The following is a 19436-nucleotide window of genomic DNA, read 5'->3' as shown; positions in this document are numbered from 1 at the left end:
TCCATGACAAGAACGGTTGGAAATGTGTCGAATAATTTGATACTTTCGGGATGAGTCCAAAAAATATCACGCACCGTAACTTTGTCCTCTGACGTTCGGAAGCTTGACACATATTTGTTATCGCCTAATAGTTTCAAAAGTTGTTGCATTTCCGACCGAGGGCCCATTTTCAAAACTTTGAGATTGTGTCGTTCATTGTAAACTTGCTTGATATTTGAAACGCTATCCGGTTTTTTACGCTTCAAATCGGCAAGTATGTTGCGAGGCGCCACTTTGACTATCGTTAAATCCGAAATCACATTCTTCTCTTCGCGGGACAAACGACACGCCATTGGATGTCCGTGTAACTTGGCATCCAAGGCATGACTATGAATTCCACAAATTGCGGTTAAACGCCACAAATCATCAACCCTCCGAGTCGCGCGCAACTTAAACGGACACCCGCACTTTCTCGATCCCGTGTCTTCGTGTTTTAGCACCCGGTTTGATTATGCATAACTCCCACCCCGTTCGCAATTCAAAACAACGAAAGCTTTCCGCCTACTATTTCCATTGTCAGACCTTAAAATAACAATTCCAAATCCAAGTTTACTAGCTTCGTTCTGAACCCAATCAATCAATTGTTCGCGACTACCAAAGCTCCGATCATTTGTAAATTGTTGCCGAACATCAACCGCATTGATCATAGATTTAACATCGATAACCGGATCGTTATTAACGTTGACAACTTCCGGAACTACTACGTCATCGTCTTGCACAATGTTGTCCGGATGCACCATACCTAACATATGCAAAAATTAACAAAATTGGGCAAAACTGTTTTTTTAACTGCCAGGGCATATTTCGGAAGTTCATTTCCGAAATTTGTTAGGTAATATATTTCGGAAATGAACTTCCGAACCATCGCAGGTTTCAGCATAAATTTGTTGAATCAATGTAGTGAAATAGGGGATGAAATGAAAGATGTTTACCTCAAATTGTAGCTTTCTATGCTCCCTTTAACGTGATCAACGGTTTGAAACTTGATTTTGAGACGAAAAATGGATGGAGATTGATTGAGTTTTGGAGAGGGTTTGGAGAAGTTTTGGAGAAAAAATGATGAAATAGTGAAAGAGGGAAAATTGTATATGCAGAAATGTTTTCAAAAATGAACTTCCGAAATATTCACGGTTTTGATTTTTTTTTTGACTTCGGAAATGCATCTCTGAAAACACCATTTTTTTGGTGTTTTCGGAGATGCATTTCCGAAATGTATGAAAAATCTTTAAAAAAAATAACTTCGGAGATGCATCTCCGAAGCAGGGGTAATTTTGGGATTTCGCTGGGGGTGACCCCCATAGGGAGGTGGGTAAAGAAATTTTCTATTTCTTTTTGTTTCTTTGGCCTTGTTTTTGTTGGTCGATTTGATCTTGTAGGAATGTCATATTTTTTTATAGAAAATGTCTTTAAAAACTTGGATGTATTGAGTTTCATTAAGTTTATTTCTTGGGAGTGGTTTAATGCTTTATATAGAAAAGGGTGAGATTTTTTTTGGTCGGATTGGTGTACTAATCCAGAAGTTTGTTGGGAGTATCTGAATTATAATTCTTAGCAGTTATTTTAATTATTTCTATTATCCTAGTCATACTGTTAGTGCTGGTTAATCATGGCTTATAGGAAAATGTTAGTGGGCCTATTACTTGACAGTTATAGAAGTTCTTAGAAGAACTCCTCAAGTGTTATTCCTACTGTTATAAATACAACATTAATCTAATAATAGAAGCAAAATGAATTGCTACAAACTTTCTCTATCTAATATGGTATCAGTAAAGCCATAAAAAGATCCCTTTTTTTCCTCTCCTTACAAAACAAAACATAAGCAACCTACAACAGTACACGATCCACTGCAAAACTCCATGGCTACAGAATTTTCAACAACCATTCCTAACCCCGCTGATGGCGCTCGCCCATTCATCATCGTGCATTTCACCAATGCTATCAAACTTCCCCCCACCAACTACATCACTTGGAAATCTCAAATCCAAGCCACACTCAATGGTTATGATCTATTTCAATTTTTGAGCGGCGACAAACCTGCTACCAATCCAGCCTGGATGCGGCAAGATCAACTCCTCTATGGAGCCCTGGTCGGCACTCTCACAGCACAAGTGGCACCCCTTGTCACCTGTGCCAAGACGGCGAAGGAGGCGTGGGACATCTTGGCCCGCACTTATGCCAACCCGTCGAAAGGACATCTGAACCAACTGAAGGACCGTCTACGCACTATCACTAAGGGAGCCCAATCCATCAGTGACTATATGCAAACCATCTCCTCCATTGCAGATCTCCTGGCCTCCCTCGGCAAACCCGTCGATGACGATGATCTCGTCACTCACGTCCTAAATGGACTTGATGGCTCATACCAGCCCGTCATCGATGCCATCAAGGCCCGGGACTCAACTATTTTCTTCGATGAACTTCATGAAAAGCTGATTATGAAGGAAATCGAACTCAAAAATGCTGCCTCTTCTTCGAATGCACCTGCAACTTCCTTGAATGCTCAATCCCGACCTAAACACAATCGTGCTCGCCCACCTCCTCAACCCCATGGCTCCCGCCATCCCAACTCCCATCCACCAACTCATTTCCACCAACCACCAATGACCCCGCCATACCAAAATCGTCCCTTCCTAGGAAAGTGTCAGTGGTGTCGACAACATGGACATGTGGTTGCATTCTGTCCTATATTCCGCCAACCACATCCTACCTCCCAGCCACCACCACCCCACCTCGCTCAAGTCTTCCACCACCTCAGTTGCAAGGCAACACACTCCATTCCGAAAAATCCAGCAGCCAGTATCTCCTTGACAGCGGTGCGTCACACCACGTGACGAACGACATTCAGAATATGTCTCTACATTACCCTTATAGTGGTCCAGACGAACTATTTATGGGTAGTGGTCAAGGTTTGCACATCTCTCATTCAGGAACTATTAATTTTAAGTCTTCTGCACATCCATTTACTTTAGAAAATGACCTCTGTGTCCCTCAAATGAGGAAAAATATTATTTCAGTTTCAAAATTAGCCATTCAACAAAATTGTTCGATTACCTTCTTACCCACTTTCTTTGTTGTGAAGAGTCTAACAACAGGTCACACAATACTTGAAGGACCATGTGTAGATGAAGTGTATGTATGGTCGTCATCTTATCCCACCGTCAATTCCGCAAGTCTCTCCAATTCCATCTTTTGGCATCACAAGCTAGGCCATCCATCTACCGCTACACTCAAGACTATTGATCAATCTCTAGGGCTCAAGTCCTCAAAATTTCAGCAATCTGATTGTGTTTCCTGCCAGAAAAATAAGAGCCACAAGCTCCCTTTTCATTCTTCAAATTTATGTTCAATTTATTTCCTTGAGGTTATTTTATTTGATGTATGGACATCACCGGTTTTATCATATGATGGATTCGAATACTATGTGATTTTTGTTGATCATTTCACTAGATATGTATGGTTATATCCACTCAAACGAAAATCTGATGTTCAATCTACATTTGTTAAATTTCATGCCTTGGTGGAAAACTATTTCGAAAACAAAATAAATTTTTTTATTCGGATAATGGGGGCGAATTCTTGGCTTTAAAACCATTCTTTAGCGAAAAAGGCATAAGCTATTTTACTTCACCACCTCATACACCGGAACACAATGGGATCTCTGAAAGAAAACACCGCCACTTAGTCGAAACAGGTTTGGCATTACTCACCCATTCGAGTATGCCAACAAAATTCTGGCCTCACGCCCTCCTAACAGCCGCGCACCTCACAAATCGACTTCCTTCTCCCACCATAAACAATCAATCTCCCTTTTTTAAAGTATTTCATAAATGTACAGATTACTCTAAATTTAAAAGTTTTGGATGCATGTTATTTCCTTGGTTAAAGCCATACTCATCTCATAAATTGGAGTCTAGATCATCTGTTTGTGTTTTTGTAGGTTACTCGACAAATCAGAATGCGTACTACTGCTTGGATCCACAAACCTACAAAATTTTCACATCCCGCCACGTTCGATTCGTCGAACATACATTTCCATTTCAAAATCAAAAAGCACATCCAAATACAACCTCCACAACAAACCTTGACGACTGGACCAGCCTTGCCATCCCAGTTCTCACAACTAACGAGCCAGAACCACCTACCCCTATTTCCTCGGCCGAGTCAATTCCCCTCTCTCCCGCCGTCTCATCTACCAGCCCACAAATCTCATCTCCACCTACAGATATAACCGAAATCTCAACAACCCCTATTCCCAATCCAATAACTTCTATTCTGCCACAATCTAATCCTAGATTACACACATCAACTTCTCAAACCACACCACCACAAACCCAAACCATGGCAGATCCCGACATTGTTACTCGTTCTCAAAACAACATTTTCAAGCCAATTCAAAAACTTAACCTCTCAGCCCAACTAATTATCCCTCAAGAGCAAAAAACCATAACTCAGGCACTCAAGGATCCATCATGGAGGAAAGCAATGCAAGCTGAGTTCGATGCCCTCTCCAAAAACAATACATGGACGCTTGTTCCCCCTTCCCCATATCAAAACCTCGTCGAATGCAAGTGGATATTTTGAATCAAGTATCTTGCCGACGACTCCATTGATCGGTTCAAAGCAAGATTAGTAGCCAAGGGATTTCATCAACGTCCGGGGTGGGATTATAGGGAAACATTCAGTCCGATAGTCAAACCCGTCACTGTTCGTGTCATCCTCACCTTAGCAGTATCCAAAGGATGGAGATTAAAGCAACTTGACATCAACAACGCCTTCCTTCAAGGCACCCTTCAAGAAGAAGTTTTTTTCAGTCAACCACCAGGATTCCTCGACCCTGCTCGTCCCGACCATGTCTGCAAACTGAATCGAGCCCTCTATGGTCTCTAACAGGCGCCAAGAGCTTGGTACACTGAGTTACGCAACTTTCTGCTCCATCTCGGATTTGTGAACTCCGTCTCTACTGCCTCACTCTTTGTGTTTCACAATGGCCTAACAAAACTGTATTTGTTAGTCTATGTTGACGATATAATCATTACAGGCAACTCGGACACCTCTGTTGAAGCACTTATTCAAAAACTTGCTGCACGCTTCTCCCTCAAAGACCTTGGCGTTCTATCATATTTTCTTGGAGTAGAGGTAATTCCCCAATTCGGAGGTCTCTTCCTTTCTCAACGAAAGTACATCACTGATGTCCTTGTAAAGGCTGGAATGGCTGAAACAAAACCAGTCTCTACACCTTTGTCTCCCTCCATTTCCCTCCTAAAAACAAGCGGTGCTCCACTCCCTTGTCCCCGTGACTACCGCAGCATCCTTGGCAGCTTGCAATACCTTGGGCTCACAAGACCTGACATTGCATTCACAGTGAACAAACTTTCTCAGTTCATGCAGCATCCCGCAACCGAGCACCGGTCTGCCTTGAAGCGACTCCTCTGATACCTTGCAGGTACGTCCAACCGTGGAATTTTCATACATCCTACCTCGCCCACTGTTCTCCATGCATTTTCAGATGCCGATTGGGCTGGGGATCATGACGAATTTGTATCAACAACGGGATATATAGTCTACCTTGGTTCCACGCCAATTTCGTGGAGTTCGAAGAAGCAAAAAGCAATGGCTAGGAGCTCCACCGAAGATGAATATAGGGCACTTGCAGACACTACCTCTGAGGTACTTTGGCTGCTCTCCCTGTTCAATGAACTGAAACTGAAGACACAACAACCTATTATTTACTGTGACAACATGGGGGCACAATTTCTGTCCTCCAATCCTGTCTTTCACTCCCGGATGAAACATGTGGCCATAGCATATCACTTTGTACGTCAACATGTTCAAAACGGCACCCTCCGCGTCACTCATGTGTCCACCAAAGATCAACTGGCGGATGTTCTTACCAAACCACTCCATCGACCACAGTTCGATATCATCATCTCCAAGATTGGACTCACTCAACGTACGTCAATCTTGCGGGGGCGTATCTAAATTATAATTCTTAGCAGTTATTTTAATTATTTCCATTATCCTAATCATACTGTTAGTGCTGATTAATCATGGCTTATAGGAAAATGTTAGTGGGCCTATTACTTGACAGTTATGGAAGTTCTTAAAAGAACTCCTCAAGTGTTATTCCTACTGTTATAAATATAACATTAATCTAATAACAGAAGCAAAATGAATTGCTACAAACTTTCTCTATCTAACAGGGAGTAGGTGGTTTTTTCATTTTTGTTGAGTAAGGGCTATTTTTATTGGGTGGTTTATTTTTTATTATGTCCTTTGGTTATCTTATTGTAAAAGGGTGAACACCCCTTCTATTTTCTTGTTTGATTCCAATTTCTCATTGTTTATAAAAAAAAGGCATAATTTATTATTTTTTTTGTCAAAAAGCGCGTGAATCATTTTACCTAATTAATAATTCTCATTTCTATTTTCTATAACTATTAAAAATTAAATAATAAAATTTGGTTAAGACTACTAAATTAGTGATTATAAAAACTCAATATCACTTAGATAAGATGGTAAGAGTTTTTTCTTTTTAACCTAAGATTATGAGTTCGATCATGCAACAATGTTAAATAGAGATTCATACCTACGATATTCACTAATTCATTTTTAAAAGGTAAAATTTCATAAAAAATTAAATAATGAATATGTACTTAAAAAAAACTCCCACGTAAAACATTTTAAAATCTTAGGTAAATATTTTTTTTTAAAAATGATAAAAATTATATCTTTTATATTTAGAATTGTGAAATTATTTTAAAATTAAATTGTTAATTAAAATTAATTAAAACTAAAAAATATTAGCTTTGAATCGGGATAGCTTCGGTTGAAGTTCAGAAGAGACTGACCAAAATCACCCGACCCAAAGATGCAATGAGAGGGTGTGGGGGCAAATGATGGTGACTCCACGTGGCGAGAATGTAATTCCGTTTAACCTGAACGAGCACTTTTAGGGCACGAATCACCCGACCCATATCAGTTTACTCAACCACCTAAATCATGGGTAACGTGTTATGCCACGTTTGAAGTGAAATAAAGATACCATTATTGTTCCAAAAAATAATTGTTTCTCCTACTAATGGGTAGTGGTCTCCCTATCCCCACGCTTGAACAAGGTGAGAAGACGAATGATATAACTAATTTGGACATAGGATTAGAGTCTATAAATACTTTAGCCATATGGCTAAATAGATCATTCACTTTTTAACCCTAAAGCATGGCGCCCACCGTAAGACCTCAGTAAAATTGACTTAGACCAGACTCTCACTTAACATATAGTGGTATTAATCACCTTTTTACTATGGTGAGATGAGGCACCGCCACCAGAAATAGTGACGGCAGTGACAATGATGCTATAATAAAAATTAGTCGCTAGGGAAGAGTTGTATTATTCCAAGGAAAAAAAGTAAGGCAACATCTTGCACCTTCAACTACGTTGAATAAAGAAACAATTTCCAAGATTGTCAGACTCAATCTCAAATACTTATCTCTATAATCATCAAATTATCCTTACCAACTCTAATTTCTATAATAAATCTAATTTTCACCAACTCCCTTATTTTTCTAATAATTTTACAAATTCTATTTTTCCAATAAATTCTCATTCTTTTATTTTTATCCTCTTGTTTTTAATCACCCTGCTCAATTTAAAATTAATTAAAATTTTAATTAATTTCTACCATTCTTTTTAACTCCCACCAACACTCACCAAAATACATATGTTCACCGAATAATTTAAATAAAATATATAAACCATTTAATAATTAAGTAAAAACTCAACAAAATAAATTAATTGAATTTGAGGTGTTACAGTCAGACCCTTCAATTCTCGTCCACAATTAACTTGGCAAGCCTTGGAAGCTACTATTATGCGCCGGTCAAAAGTCCAACAAAAAAACTCACATTGTTCCGAAGAAGGCCCAATACCTGTTATTGGTTTCAAGCATATTGAGTGTAAGTGTGGTCTTCACATAACAATCTCGGTGTGGAATGATTAGGCCTGAAATCCACTAATCTTTCACATTTTTGTCTTTTAAAAATATATCTCTTTAATATAGGAATGTCGTTGGAGAAGTGTGTCTTGAATATAGGAATGTAAACGGATCAAAAAAAATAATTAAACTGACAATCCAAATCAAACCAAATCGAAATAAAATCGATTGTTTATGGTGAGATTCTAAAACTGAATTGAACCAATGAAAATCGATGTGGTTTCGTTCGATTCTCGATTTTAGTTTTTAGAAATTGTCAAATCGTTGAACCGAGCAAATGGATATAATTACACTCTAAATCTTTTATTTCACCCATCATTAAATCCAAATTTCGCATCGGTCCAACCATGTTTACACTTCCTTCCTTTCAGCAAAACACACATCTAAAACCAAACTCCAAAACATAAGAAAGTAGAAACCATAAGTCACAAAAACTTGCTTTCACTGAACCGCTGCTCTCGTTGCTCTCTCTACTGTCGTTCTGATATGGTCTCCTTCTTCGTGTTCAAGTTCTCTTTGTTAATTTTTTTTTTAATATTTTTATCTTTTCTTATTTCTTCTTCTTCAACAAAACTTCTTTCTAGTCTTATTACAAAATAGTTTTGATATGAGTTTAAAGTGTGAAACATGTTAATTGATGTGTGTTTATATTCTATTTATTAAGTTTTCAAATCTCTTCCATATCTTCTGATGTCAAGTGTCAACTTTTATATTCGATAATGAATTAATTTTATGATGCAAAATCATATCGATATTTCGTATGAATTAAGAGTAATTTGTAATTTATTTTTCGTATGGATTAAGAGTAATTTGTAATTTATTTGAAAGAATAGAAGATGAAATAAATTACACAAAAAGAATATCTTAAAAAAGGGGACAACTTCTCTACCCATCACAAAAAGATGGGTAGTATACCTCCAACCAATCACAAGATTCCATCTAATTTAACATATTTAATTATTTATTAAAATACTATAAATATTTATTATTTTCAATAAATATTTATTATTTTCAAAACATTTTACAAAGAAGGCAACCTTACCCAACTTTTTAAATTGGATAGATAAGAATTCACCCTTAAAAAATAATAATAGCATAAATACACCCCTACACTGATTACAGCCTTCCTTGTATATAAACTATGATTGATCTTGATTTTGTAGCAATGTGAAAATATGTACATTGATATTAACTTTAACTTTTGTTCAACGAAAGCGTATTGCATTTGAAAAAGAGAGGATGGATTAATAATGGAAATACATTCATGAGAGCATCACATTCCTAAACCTATCCCACCACAAAAATTGAATTGAAATAGGTGCAGAAATTCAACTGATATTTTCTCCAAACATCACCACAAAAATTGACTAGCAAGCACACACATTAGACTTTACTTTGGGAAAATTAGCTACAATACAACTAAATACTAACATACTAAGTCTCAAATGCATTTATAACCTGCCTAAACCTATCAGATATTAGACATAGGTACAAAATTAGGACTTTGTCCAAGGTGAGTACTAGGCCAGGTTGTGTACTCATCTTTCATTGCCAAAAACAGTCCTAAAAAAAGATGTCATTGCTAATCATTCTCTATTCAGCTATAGTTTATCAACCTTCTATTCCTGCAACATGCTTCAACAACCACCCTACTAAATAAGCTGCAGCTCCTGCTATGACACCACTCAAAAGAGTAACAGCTGTGGTCAACGTCATGTTTTGACCAGCAATTCTTGCCCTTGCCACTCCAAGAAGAGCTAGGCCAAGTGATGAAACAAGGCAAGCACTAACAAATTTAACTGAATCATTATCTGTAAATGGTATAAGGATGATGAAAGATAGCAGAGGTATTGAGCCAAACACCATGAAGGATGCAAAGGTGATTAGGCCATTCTTCCATGGCTTCTTTTCTTGATCTGCTGGTAGCATTCCTTTGTCAGCTGCCATTCTTTGGTCCACTAGTATGTCATTGTATTTTGTAAATATGTTCACAACCTTGCACCAAAGTAAATAATCATGTTTAGAACTTAGAAACAACTAATTACTATCTGCAAATCCTAACCTAACTCAACTGGCAAAAGAAATGTTACTAGATTATTACTAGGTTGGACGTTATTACCAGAATTTGAACCTTATAATGGTTATTATCATTTCACCTAAGAATACAATCTCTATTTGAATTGACTTATTCGAATTTATCTATTAAAGACCGGTCTCTATTTGAATTGACTTATTCGAATTTATCTATTATACATACCGCGGTTGCATCGTTGTAATCCATTCCAAGGGATTGATAGTATCTAACTAAATCTCTTTGTTCATTTTCTCTACCATTCAAAACATCCCATTCTGTGACTCTCCTTTCCTCAATGGTGACATCCCTCTCGGAGCTAGCGGAGACAATGTCTCCAAACCCCATTGATATTGCATCTGCTACTAAGTTTGCAAACCCTAAAACCAACACATTCCCTATATTCACATAACACATTATTAGATCAAAATTAGAATGTGATATTCCTTTAAGAAAAAGAGAAATGTATATATTAAATTAATTACCAGAAGAACTAGTGGTAGCTGAAATGGAGGAAATAAGAGAAAAGCATGTGATAATAGCATCAAGCCCTCCATAAACTATGCTTTTTACATATTCACCTCTCCAAGGTTCTTTTGGTCTTTCGCTCTTCCTTTCAATATCACCACTATCACCACTAAGGAGAAGCCTTGTGGTGTTGTTGTTGTCACCTCTCTCATCCATTATAGCACTGATCAATCAAGCCTCTTGTTTTTTAATAAAATTTTTGGAACTTTGTGGTTAATTATTGGCAGAAGAATTTAATTCCTTGCAATGTTTTCAGTTCACAGTAATGAACAGCTTTATTTTTATTCTCTTCGTTTTTGTTAGTGTCACTTCATTCAAAGTGTCACTTTGCATGTAAATGAACAAACACGTAGCAGGATTATGGTTGCCTGTTTTGAGCAACGTTGTTGACACGTTTAAATCACCACATGGCCACCGACCACCGTTCTTATATAGCTGTAAACTACTACTAGTACTTTATATCTATGTAAGGAAATATACTCTTTTCCCACGATTGTATAGTTCTTTTATTTTACAAATCCAATATGTATGAATGATTAGGCACTCTAATTTTGATAAATAATTAAGATTTCTTTGAACTAGTGGGATACTCACACGAGTACTAGTACTAGTGTAGTGTAGTACACACGCTTTTATTTTTAAAATGTAAAAAAATGTAAATAAAAAAATTAAATTGTTTTACTAAAATAGTTTATTATTTTTTAAATAAAACCAAAATTATAATAAAAATGAAAAAACAGAAAGACAAAAGTTTGTTATTTTTAAAAAAAAAAATATTTTTTTATTTATATTTGGAGCATAAATATAATTTTTCAATATTTACAAATATTTGAACGAACCATATATTTTTTCGTATATAAATATTAAACTTGTTTTGACATTATTTATAAAAGTATTTATCTAATTATTTAGTTTTATAAACATCGACTAATAACATAGTATTAAAAAATATTATTTTAATTGTATAAAAATAATATTAGTACCATAAATAAATACATTTTACCCGTGTTAGGGTTCATACATAATTTAAAATATATTTACTTTTATTTTCTTTAATTGTATAAAAAATGTAATAACCCGTAAATTCATACGGATTTTTGTATGAATACTCGTGTGTTTGTACGGGTACTGGTACATTACTTATACGCATATATTTCTAAAATATAATAAGAATGAAAAAATAGAAAGACTAAATTACTTAATTAAAAAAATTTATTTTTTTTAAAGGAAAAAAATATTTTTATTTATATTTGAAGCATAAATATAGTTTTTCCATTTATACAAGTATTTGGATGGACCGTATATTTTCCCGTATATAAATATTAAGATTTCTCTGAATTACTATATTTATTTATATTTTTGATTAAAATATATACTAATATTTTATTTTACTCAAAACATTTTTAAAAAATTGCACAATTTTCTTTTTGAAAATAATTTTTTTAAAAATAATTGTTTATTTATTAACATCAACAATTTATTTACAAATAAATATTATTGTAGAATTAAATTCTATATCAACATGTTAGCTACCCTACCACTCTTTTATATACTATTCTTCACACGATTGTATAGTTTGATTTTAACTAATAAATAAATATAATAGTTTTAGAAATAACATTTTAGAAGAAATTGCACTTTTTTTTTAGAAATAATTGACTTATATTCTTTTTTTTTTTATGTTAAAATATAGGATTTAATTGGAATACACTGACAGTGTAAAGAAATTTTACACCGTCGATAAATCACAACCGTTAATTTGTTAAAAGGGTTTGACTTTTATTTTAATTTTCTAAAAAGTAATATAATTGAGTGGTTGTAATGTATTGATAGTGTAAAAATCTTTACACTGACGGTGCATAGCAATTCAACTCTAAAATATATACTTTCCTTTTTTTTAAACCGTTTACATTTTTATATAAGAATTTAATTGAAATACACTGACAGTGTAAAGAAGTTTTACACCGTCAGTGAATCATAGCCGTTAATCTGTTGGAAGTGTTTGATTTTTATTTTAATTTTTTTAAAAATAATATAATTGAGTGGTTGTGATGTATTGATAGTGTAAAAAATTTACACTGACAGTGCATAGCAATTAAACTCTTTATATAATTAAATTTATAATGCATAATATTTTTATTGATTTTTATTTCACAATATCACCAGCACCATATAATAAATTATAAAATATGTCTCTTTTCATGCTAAAAAAATGCCGATATATCATGAATTTATTTATGATCGGTCTGAAAGGATTTCCTATAGAAATTATCAATTTCATAAAGTGTTAGCTAATGTTAGAGAGATTTTATTTTTAAATAATTTTTTATAAAAAAATATATGAAATACTTCAATTTAAAATAAAAATATTAGATTTCATAATAATTTCAAAATTTTAAACACTAATTAAAATAAAATTATATATTAAAAAATTATAAAATTAATCATAACATACTTAATTATTATCATCTATATTTAAAATTGTAAACACAAAATTTAATTTCTTAAATGACATATTTAAATATTAAAATTAATTATTATTAAAAATATATTATTTATTTATATTCAAATGATTAAAGTGCAATATATATTTAATCTTCAAAAAATACTTTAATTCACAATTCAATTTAATTTTAAATGATTTGATTAAATCTGATTCAATTTGAATTAATTTTTAAATATTTAAATTATAAATATTTTTATTTTATTAATTTTATATGAAATGCATTATAATATTAATTTAATATATAACATATAATATATTTAAAATAAATAAAATAATAAAAAATAAATCAAACTAATAATATTTAAATCTATTAAATATCCGCAAATAATAAATTAATATATTATATTATAGTAATAAAAAATAAATACTATATATATTATTGGCATCCAAATATATTTTATAATAGTTATTTTTATTAGGTTTAGATTTGAGTACTCATTAATCAACATAACTAAGATTTATTAGGAGGCCGACATCTCGCAGTATATACTTTTTCAGTTACACAGGCCACAAATCAAATCGTCACATTATTTTTGTTTTTTATATTGTTATTTTGTACACTTGTTGTGACCGACTTCTCTGTCATATTCACGACTATTCGTTGGATTAGAATACAAGGCTGAAATTGTCACATTCATATTTCATAAGCATGCAAATGAATTTATATATCTAAACCATTTAATTTAAATTAATATTCTAAACATCAAATAATTTCTTTTCTTTTTTTCCTTTAACTAACAAAGAAATGTGAAATTTCAAAATAATGACCAAAAATATATAAAACTTGCATCAACAACATTTTAGCTAAACCAAAGGCCTCCTTTCATCATCTTCACCTACAGATTCCTGGACTCCCCCCATCTCTTCATCATCATCACCAGTAGTTGACTTTGAACTATTATTAGGAGAAGAATTTATGGCTTTTTTGTTGATGATTGGTTTGTTTTCAGGCAACATCTTCAATGTGATTCCCATAGCTATGAGTATTAGTCCACTACCATGTTGTTCTGTTAATGGTTTTGTAAATATCAAATAGGATAGTAACAATGTAACTGCTTTTCTTGCTGTTGTTATCTGTCATCATACAATTCAAATGGATTCAAATGAGGTGAATTAATAATAGCATTTATGATGCACAAGGTGCTTGTTTTTTCAAATATGTGACATATTAATGTTAGGTGTGTGGTACAAAGTACCTAAGTGACAAACTGAAATGAGGAAAAGGTTGTGATAGTAAATTACCATGGCTGTGGTGGCAGCACCAAAAAGGGCAATGAGGGATAGGACAGAAACTTGACCTATAAATGTTGCCATTGCTTCAAAGACTAAAACACCATACACGTAGGGATGCTGCAAGGACAAGAAAAGTGTGATTCTATTGATGAGAAAAGTGGAATAACAGAATAATGTTGTAAGTGGTAAAAACAAGGAGGTGTTTATTCCAAATTTACCTGTGAACATGAAGTCCATGCTTTGAATAATTCTCCTGTAAAAAGCATCGGTGGGATTAGGAAAGGTAGTCCCACTACAGTTGAGCAGAACAGCATCTCCATCTGTGTTAACAACAACAAAAATTAATAACAATTTTACATGCAGCTAAAGTATACTACTAGAATGCGTCAAGGGTCCTGTCTGGTGTCTGTGTCAGTATCGTGTCTGGTGTCTGTATCAGTGCGATGATTACGAAGTGATGGAAAAACAATCACCTGTGTGGTATCAGGGTTCATTGTAAAGATAGCTTCTTGAAGATTTCCGAGAAAAGAATCCATAACCAAAGCGCCGGTTATCATAACAACACCAACAACACTGAAATTAGGGGATGTATGTGCATCTGCTAGTGTGAATAGGATCAATCCAACAACCAAGAGTATTGCAGATATATATTCATGAATTGGATACTTCCTTCTCAAACCAGGAATAAAAGCACCCATTATCATCACTGGCAGAACCTACATAGCACCAAAAATTGGATCAATTATATTGCAACATGAATGACACATTTTGAAGAGCAAAAAGCATGTTAAAAGTGGCTAAAACATGTCCAAAACAATATCCTTCAAAAATGGGTAAAGTAAAGTAAGTTGTTTTTCTTTTGTCTATTATGCTTTTTTTCAGGTACCTTAGTGGATTTGAACATGATCTGTGCAGGGTAATTAAGAAAAGCCAAAGAACCCTTTGTTAAACCATGTGAACCCATGAGTACAGCAGAAAGCTTCACATAAGTTTTCCATGGATTCACCATTTGCTTGCTTGTGAAACCTTGAAGGTAAATCAGAAACAGGTAAACAAATCCTTGAATAAATGTGAAGTACCAACCATAGCTGAAACAGAAAAAACCAAAAAGGGGAAAACATGTTATGAAACAGAATAAATGTGAAGTACCAACCATAACATGTTATGAAAAATTCACCTGAAATGAAGCCTGTTATACACATATTCCTGAAAATTAAACAAAGAGGGGAAAACAGAAATTGAATAAATTTACCAAAATCAAATAAAAAAAATTCAATTTAACCCCTTATAAACACACACATAGAAATAAAACCAAATAAAAAAGCATAAAAATCAGTTTTTTTTCTGCAACCCAATAGCTGAAATTGTAAAAATTCAAGAAAAACCAAAACAAGAACAGAGTGTATATAATATATATACCTCACAGATACCATTGACAAGATATCCAAAGAAGAAACCAGAAGAACAAATGAGGAATTGTTGCCATCTGGGTTTATCAGAGAGTGAAATTCCAAACAACTTACGACCCTGTTCTTCTTTCTTCATCACCATTTCCCTTCTTTTTCGTCAAACTTAACACAAACCCAAATTTCAATTCAATAAAAAGACTATATTTTTGTAAAACTGAAACCGTGAAACGTGATCAAATCATGTGAAGAAGTATTTGGGGGTAAAATCATTGCATGTTGACTTTAGAAGCAGCAGAGAAGAAGAAAAAGAAGAAGAAGAAGAAAGGAGTTTTTGGGTGGCACAAAACTGAAACTTGGTCTATTAGTCTAATCAAGCATATGGTATATTTAAATATGCATGGAAAGTTTTTAGAGAGAGAAAGAGAAGGAGCGTGGGTTTGTGTGTGTTGTTGTTTGTTGTTACAGTGGAATTTATGGTGTGCTGTGAACGTGATTGTGAAAATGTGATTATACGCAAAGGTGGAATTAATTGAATTAAATCAGAGAATTACTCATCTTTAACAAAAAAAAATTAACTGTTGTAAAATAAATATTTTATTGATTTTCAAATTTCAATACAGTGTCAAATCAACCTCTTTCAATTATATTTATGAGTATAATTAATATACAACAGTATTTGGGCAGGTAATTATTATAAACGAATTTGAAAAAAAAAGAATTTTTAATTTTTATTTGAAAAGTCTTTTATATTTTGTTTGTATGAGGAGAAGAATGGAAATTTAATATTTTTTGATAAATATTAGGGAAGTATTGATATTTTTGTTAAATAAGGAGAATGCCAGTTGGTGGGTCATGTGAGCTACATGAAAATATTTGATGCTCCATAAAAGTTAGGGTATTTAGAAATGATATAGGTGGGGTTCTTTTAGTATTTTACTTTCTCGCTGATTTTGATGTTAAGTTATTTATTTATGGCTGATTTTGATGTTGTCCATTTTTCTTTTAGTATTTTTTTATTTACTAAAAATATATATTTTTATTAAATATTAAAGAGAGTGTTTTTTTTTTGTATTATATAAAAAAAAAATAGAATGAAGACCCATTTTGGTTCCTCACAAAAACTACCGAACCCAAATTAATTCTCCACAAAAAAGACTTGATTTAATCCCTTACAAAATATAACCGGGTCATATTAGTCTTTATGTAAATATTTTTTTCAAACCGGTTTTTTCTTCTACTTTTAAACCGTGACTGGACCGCTAAGTCGTGTTTTATTTTTTATTTTTCATTTTTTAAATACGAAATTGACTTTTACTTTTAATTTTAATTTTAAACAATTCAGATTTTAAAATATAAAAAAATAAGATTTGTTCTGAGAGGGAATCAAACTCAAGACATTTAGGTCACATCCTATGCCTTGACCACTATGTCAACATACTTTGATGATAAATAATTGACATGATTTATAATAATATTAAACAATTCTGAATTTAAATCAAAAAACATAAATTTTGATACCTATAGGGTCTCAAACCCAAGTCCCTTCAAATTAAATAATAGTCATTTTATTGGAAATATGAAAAGTAATCTAAGAGGGGTTGCATGAATTAGATTAATTGATATTAGTGAATTTTTCTCGATAATGAATGTTAACAATGTTCTGATATTTTTGAATCTATTATAACAATTTCGGGAAAATAAGAACAACATTGTTAACATTCATAATCGAAAAAAATTCACTAATACCAATTAATCTAACTGATTCACCCGCTCTTAGATCACTTTTTATATTTACAATGAAGTGACTATCATTAAATTTAAAGGGACTTGAGTTCGAGACCTCATGGATACAAATTTTATATTTTATATTTTAAATTTAGAATTGTTTAATATTATTATAAATGATGGGAATTATTTGTCACCAGTGTACGTTGTCATAGTGGTAAAGGCATAAGATGTGGCGTAAATGTCTTGAGTTTGATTCCTTCTCAAAACAAATTTTATGTTTTTTGATATTTTAAAATTTAAATTGTTTAAAAATAAAATCGAAATTAAAAATAAAAATTAATTTAATATTTAAAAAATGAAAAATGAAAAATAAAATACGACTGAGCGATCCAGTCATGGTTTAAAAGTAGAAGAAGAAACCGATTTGAAAAAAATATTAATAGAAGGTCTAATATGACCCGATTATATTTTGTAAGGGATTAAATCAGATTTTTTTTTATGGAGGACTAATTTGAATTTTGTAAATTTTGTGAGGAATCAAAATAGGTCTTCACTTAAAAAAGTATTACTAGTACTTCTAAGTTTAGATAGATATATTAAAAGAATATAAAGAAAAGAAAACTAATAATATCTTTTATTAAAGTATTCTTTTCACGTTTATTATAGATATAAAAGATTAAAATATATTTACAAATAGAGTAAAAAGTATTGAATTGAGAGTGATTAAAATAATATAATTAAATAATATGATTAAAAAAGAGTTATTATATTAAAACTAAAAAAGGTTAATTATTTGTAGAAAACACTTTTAACATATACATCAATTATATTGTGATATGGGCAAAAATGTATTAAATATTACAAGATTATTTGGACTAGAATAATTTTAATTAGATTCTGAAAGGAAGCGACTCATAATTTAATTTGTCCAAATGCATTATAAAAGGTTATTGAACAAAATCGGAGGGCATGACATGATGGGTCATGGGTTTTTCGATCCGATCCATCACTACTAGGGCATGGGGGGGGTGCAGTTACCGTGCATAGATAAAAATCTATGCACCGTGCATAGATTATTATGGACCCTTGGATCATTGGATCAAATTCTAGATATCAATTGTTATTACTCAATACTCAATACTCACCACTCAATACCTAATACTCAATACTCAATACTTGATTAAAAATATGATCCAATGACTTATATAGGCCTATGCATGGTGCATAAGGATTTTCCTTATGCATATTAGCCAAAGCCGGCATGGGGCACCTGACCCAAACTCATTTCCATTAAGTGGAAATCGCGTCAATACATGTCAAGTCATTTATCTCTGAAGGAACAGTTATTTCTACTTCTTTAAGGAAGAGCCTCGATAAAACTGACATAGGTTACACTCTCACTCATTACTAAATCGTCTCAGTTTTCGCTCTCATTATGGTGACACAACGAGGCACAACAACAACTAGAAGAAGCGACATCGACAACAACGAGGCCTTAGTAGAAATGTGAGTTGCTGTGGAGGAATTATGTCGCTTCTAGGCATGGCAATAAAATCCGTACCCGTGGATACCCACCCGAACCCGTCCAAAGTTGACGGAGAAACCCCGCTTTGACTGAGTTTGAGTTTTCCCCAATTACAAAATATGGAGACGGGTCAGGTAATGGGGACACTAGTACCCACCTCGAACCCGACCCCTTTATTTTATTATGTATATTATTATTTATTTTTGATAATTTAAAATATTAAATAAGTGGCTAATGTTTTGATATTTTGATTTGTATTTATTACTTAAAATATTTAAAATGTATGTATGAAATTGTTTTATTTTATTATTTATAATGTAATTTTATTTTGGAAAGAATAAGTAATTTTATTAAAAAAAATTGATTTTACTAAATGGATGGTGGCGGGGCGGGGATACCTAAACCC

General features: G+C 32.9%; 2 protein-coding genes across 2 annotated transcripts; both read right to left on the bottom strand.

Moving 5' to 3' along the window:
• Positions 1–9334: 9334 nt before the first annotated feature.
• LOC131612089 (vacuolar iron transporter homolog 2.1-like) lies at positions 9335–10883 on the bottom strand. Its single transcript, XM_058883903.1, has 3 exons — positions 10587–10883; positions 10288–10499; positions 9335–10025 (listed from the first exon to the last, which is right to left on the bottom strand). Exons 1-3 carry the CDS (start codon positions 10783–10785, stop codon positions 9642–9644), a joined length of 795 nt encoding a protein of 264 aa, XP_058739886.1. The 5' UTR covers positions 10786–10883; the 3' UTR covers positions 9335–9641.
• Positions 10884–13747: 2864 nt separating this feature from the next.
• Positions 13748–16219, bottom strand: LOC131612088 (UDP-galactose/UDP-glucose transporter 2-like). The gene is made up of 7 exons (XM_058883901.1): positions 15788–16219; positions 15546–15574; positions 15255–15456; positions 14842–15084; positions 14587–14688; positions 14378–14485; positions 13748–14209 (listed from the first exon to the last, which is right to left on the bottom strand). Exons 1-7 carry the CDS (start codon positions 15917–15919, stop codon positions 13940–13942), a joined length of 1086 nt encoding a protein of 361 aa, XP_058739884.1. The 5' UTR covers positions 15920–16219; the 3' UTR covers positions 13748–13939.
• Between the last annotated feature and the right edge of the window lie 3217 nt (positions 16220–19436).

Source organism: Vicia villosa, linkage group LG6 (genome assembly GCF_029867415.1).
Source record: "Vicia villosa cultivar HV-30 ecotype Madison, WI linkage group LG6, Vvil1.0, whole genome shotgun sequence".
NCBI classification, from domain to species: Eukaryota; Viridiplantae; Streptophyta; class Magnoliopsida; order Fabales; family Fabaceae; genus Vicia; species Vicia villosa.
This window is presented reverse-complemented; position numbering and strand designations above follow the sequence as displayed.

What these genes read in the sequence shown, in the direction of transcription:
- LOC131612089 (XM_058883903.1), bottom strand. Translation starts at nt 10,785, where the DNA reads ATGGATGAGAGAGGTGACAACAACAACACCACAAGGCTTCTCCTTAGT. An exon ending in AGCTACCACTAGTTCTTCTG is followed by an intron (nt 10,500 to 10,586) that starts GTAATTAATTTA and finishes ATGTGAATATAG; the next exon opens with GGAATGTGTTGGTTTTAGGG. An exon ending in ATTACAACGATGCAACCGCG is followed by an intron (nt 10,026 to 10,287) that starts GTATGTATAATA and finishes CTTTGGTGCAAG; the next exon opens with GTTGTGAACATATTTACAAA.
- LOC131612088 (XM_058883901.1), bottom strand. Translation starts at nt 15,919, where the DNA reads ATGGTGATGAAGAAAGAAGAACAGGGTCGTAAGTTGTTTGGAATTTCA. An exon ending in CATGGACTTCATGTTCACAG is followed by an intron (nt 14,486 to 14,586) that starts GTAAATTTGGAA and finishes TTGTCCTTGCAG; the next exon opens with CATCCCTACGTGTATGGTGT. An exon ending in GTGCTGCCACCACAGCCATG is followed by an intron (nt 14,210 to 14,377) that starts GTAATTTACTAT and finishes GTATGATGACAG; the next exon opens with ATAACAACAGCAAGAAAAGC.